Consider the following 3,812-nt stretch of genomic DNA (forward strand, 5'->3'; position numbering starts at 1 on the left):
AATATTATTTTTTTTCATTCATTTTCTATCAAACTAAATATAGTGTAAGTAGAGCTAGTGAGGGAGGGGGTAGAGATGTAGGGGTCGGGGGTGGTGGGCCATGTTAGTCATGTGGGTGTGTGGACGCCGCATAATTGGACTGTGGTATGCCGTATAGGTACAGTCTAATCTACACCATCAAATATGAATGTATGTGTTAAGTGCTAACGAACAAACAAGTCATGTGCCTTTGATGAAGGAACGGTGCGTTAGGTCTTTCTATGATAGACATCTTCCCTCCCTCTTTATTTCAACGCCGTGCCCTTGTGCCTGCCTACTACCTTTACACATGACTACATTAGTTACATGAATATTATCACCACAAAATTATCCTAAGCTCAATTTAAGTTCATGCAAGTTTTTCTAATAATGGATGATACATGGACTTAGATTGCCTAAATGTTTGACTACTAGTTACAATTCATTATTATTCACTATATCTTGTCTGCATTCATGATGGATGATGGGCTACTCGGCAAAGTTCCACGAAATTGTTCTCGCGTTTCTCGTTTGTTTTATATATAAACTAATTAAATGATGATTAATTAACGTTAAATAATAAATAACTTAAATACTACCAAAAAACATTTAGCTAATTTATACTCTCAAAATATATTTTAAGAGTATAATAATAATTTTATTTTTTATATATTTAATATACTCAATATAAAATATATTTTTTCAATAATTTTTAATAAAATATTTTTTTAGAAAATAGAATTCTTAAAATGTGTTCTTAAAAAATAAGTCAACAAGATTCTAATAAAATTAAGTTTAATAAGTAAAAAATTTGTGTTGATGCTTAATTATATATTCAGTTTACATATATAATTATAGAAGGTTAGTTAATGCTTCATGGATCGCGTTCCTTAAATGTGTGTGTAAGATCCAATTCTTGTACAGAGAGATCACACTTTTTTAATACATTTATGAACGTGCACGGTTGAATCAATGAGTGTGAGTCTGTATTCTTTCTCTCTAGTGTATACTAAAATTATTTTTTTAATCAATGAACCAATAAATTTACAATAGCGTCATTCGAATTCTTTACATTAGTATACATCATTTAATTTAATTATCTTAAGAAAATAATATTAAAATAGCATTTAGCTTTACGAATTTTGGTATGAGAAAAGCAACCGGTCCATTCCTCTCCATCTGCAATCCAACCCTACACATAAAAAAAAATAAAAATAAAATAAGAAATGGTTATGGAAGAGAAAAACCGAGGGAAGTGTGAAAAGGGAAGGAGAGAGAAAGAGAGGAAGGGTGGGAAGAATCTAAAAAGGAAGCAGCACTTCATTTTCTTCTCCTCCTTCTCTTCTCCTGCACCTGACACAAATAACTTAGATTTACAGAAAAATTAAAAAAAAAAATAAAGGATCCTCCTCTCCCTCTTGACACCCACACTCAGAGAAAGAGAAAGAGAAAGAGAAAGAAAAAGAGAGGGAGAGGGTTTTAAGTTTTAACTGTGCAAAGCTAACACAGAGAGCGCGGGTGGAAGCGCCGGAAAGATGACCGGCGGTGGATCGTCGGGGAGGCTGCCGACGTGGAAGGAGAGGGAGAACAACAAGCGGAGAGAGAGAAGGCGGAGAGCGATTGCAGCGAAGATCTACGCTGGTCTTCGAGCTCAGGGTAACTACAAGCTTCCCAAGCACTGTGATAACAACGAGGTCTTGAAAGCTCTCTGTGCCGAAGCTGGTTGGATTGTCGAAGAGGACGGAACTACCTACCGCAAGGTTTCTTCTTCTACTTCTCTCTCCCTCTCAGATCTACTTGCTCTTTCTTGCTTGCTTTGTTGATCCGCTTTCTAATCTTGCAAAAAGTTTGATTTGATCCTGGAGGCTTGCGATCTAACTAGCTTTTGTAGTGTTAATCTGAGATCAGGTGTCATTGTGATAGTTCTAGATGATTGATTATGTTCCGTTAGTTTCACCCTAGAAATCTTGATTGAGATCTGTGTTTTGATGACAGGGATGCAAGAGGCCGCAAGGTGAGATTGGAGGAACTCCAGCGAACATGAGTGGTTGTTCTTCACTGCAGCCAAGCCCACAGTCATCAGCATTCCCAAGCCCTGTTCCTTCCTACCATGCTAGCCCAACTTCCTCATCATTCCCCAGCCCCTCTCGCATTGATCCCAACCTTCAAAACCCCTCTTCATTCCTCCTACCATTCATTCATAACATCACCTCCATCCCCACAAACCTTCCTCCTCTTAGAATATCCAATAGTGCCCCTGTTACCCCTCCTCTTTCTTCCCCAACCTCCAGGGGTTCTAAAAGGAAGGCGGATTTCGAATCCCTCTCCAATGTCTCCTCTCTTAATTCGTTCCGCCATCCTCTCTTCGCGGTATCCGCCCCATCCAGCCCCTCCCGCCGCCACCAATTGGCTACTTCCACCATTCCTGAGTGTGATGAATCTGATGCTTCCACTGTGGACTCCGGTCGCTGGGTTAGTTTTCAGACAACGACTGCCTCGGCTGCTCCTCCGTCGCCTACCTTTAACCTTGTGAAACCAGCAATGCAGCAGATCACTCCCCAGGGTTCCATGGATATGAATGAAGGCATGCAATGGGGCCAGGCTGCAGAGAGAGGAAGACCATCGGATTTTGACTTTGAGAATGGTCGAGTGAAGCCATGGGAGGGTGAGAGGATACATGAGGTGGGAGTGGATGAGTTGGAACTTACTCTAGGCTGTGGAAAGGCCTGATGTTGAAAACAATGTTTAGGGCTACCTTCTTATGTCTATATCACGCCCAAAGGCCACAACACTGCTGCGAACCCGATCCCCAAGCCCAAGTCTGCAGCGTTTCCTTGGCGTCTGCATGGATTGCTTGGATGGAGCTGCCACTCTGCCATTGCCGGGGAAATCGGTTGCTATGTTGCATTTCTATATTTTTCTTATATGTACAGTCCCGTTTATATTTCGTTACATTACATGAAATTTGACTTCATTGTGATGCCTTGTTGATTGTTGAATAGTTGCATTTGAGGCAACCTTTAAAAAGTTTGGTAGTGTTTTGAGACTTAATCTTAACTTATTACTATAGACCAGGAGAAATTGAAGTTCACTGAAGAGATATTCTTAATGCTTTCATACTCTTTATTTCATTACATAGCTGAGCATTCCAATGTGTGTATTTGAAACTGATATGGAGAGATTGAGAAGCCCACTTTTGAAGCTTTATAGTTTTACTCCATTCGGCCTCAAAAGTTTAAACTACTGCATTTGCTGTTTCCAGTTTCCACACTGAATATGTATGCGGTTTTGCTCGATCAGCATTACTTATGAGAAGGTAATTAACATCACTTCCTAGTCACCAAAGGGAAAAAAATTACATCACTTCCATCCTAATAAACTTTCCGCCTTTGTTATGAGAGGGTAACTTGACGGTAGAGGATTATACATATGTATATATTTGGACATTAAGTTAGAGGATTGTATTGTGATAGAGAAAAACACAAAGCAATTATGTGGGGCCTAATATTATCTAGGTAGTGTGTATTAATTTAGTATTTCTGTCATTCTCTTCTGTCTATAATTCTATATCGTGTATCTTCATACTAGAAGGATGTTAGATAACCCGAGGAATGAGGATATTAATTCTCTTATGCATGGCTCGTAAGTGTATTTTTCTTGCGAGAAATTACGAGTCTAGCTGTAAAGTTTCATGATTCCTCATTGTTGAGATAATATGATAGCAACATAAACTCTGATGTGTTGATGATCACTGACGAAAAAACAAGGGCTTGAATCTCAGCACTCTAGACCCT

General features: G+C 39.2%; 1 protein-coding gene across 1 annotated transcript; it reads left to right on the forward strand.

Annotated features, from left to right (window-relative positions):
- On the forward strand, positions 1,452–3,135 carry LOC107642846 (BES1/BZR1 homolog protein 2; the record flags this gene model as incomplete). The annotated part of the gene is given in 2 exon segments (XM_016346337.1): positions 1,452–1,778; positions 2,014–3,135. Coding segments are annotated over 2 exon segments (960 nt in total). The 3' UTR covers positions 2,749–3,135.

Source organism: Arachis ipaensis, chromosome B05 (genome assembly GCF_000816755.2).
Source record: "Arachis ipaensis cultivar K30076 chromosome B05, Araip1.1, whole genome shotgun sequence".
In the NCBI taxonomy this organism is placed as follows: domain Eukaryota; kingdom Viridiplantae; phylum Streptophyta; class Magnoliopsida; order Fabales; family Fabaceae; genus Arachis; species Arachis ipaensis.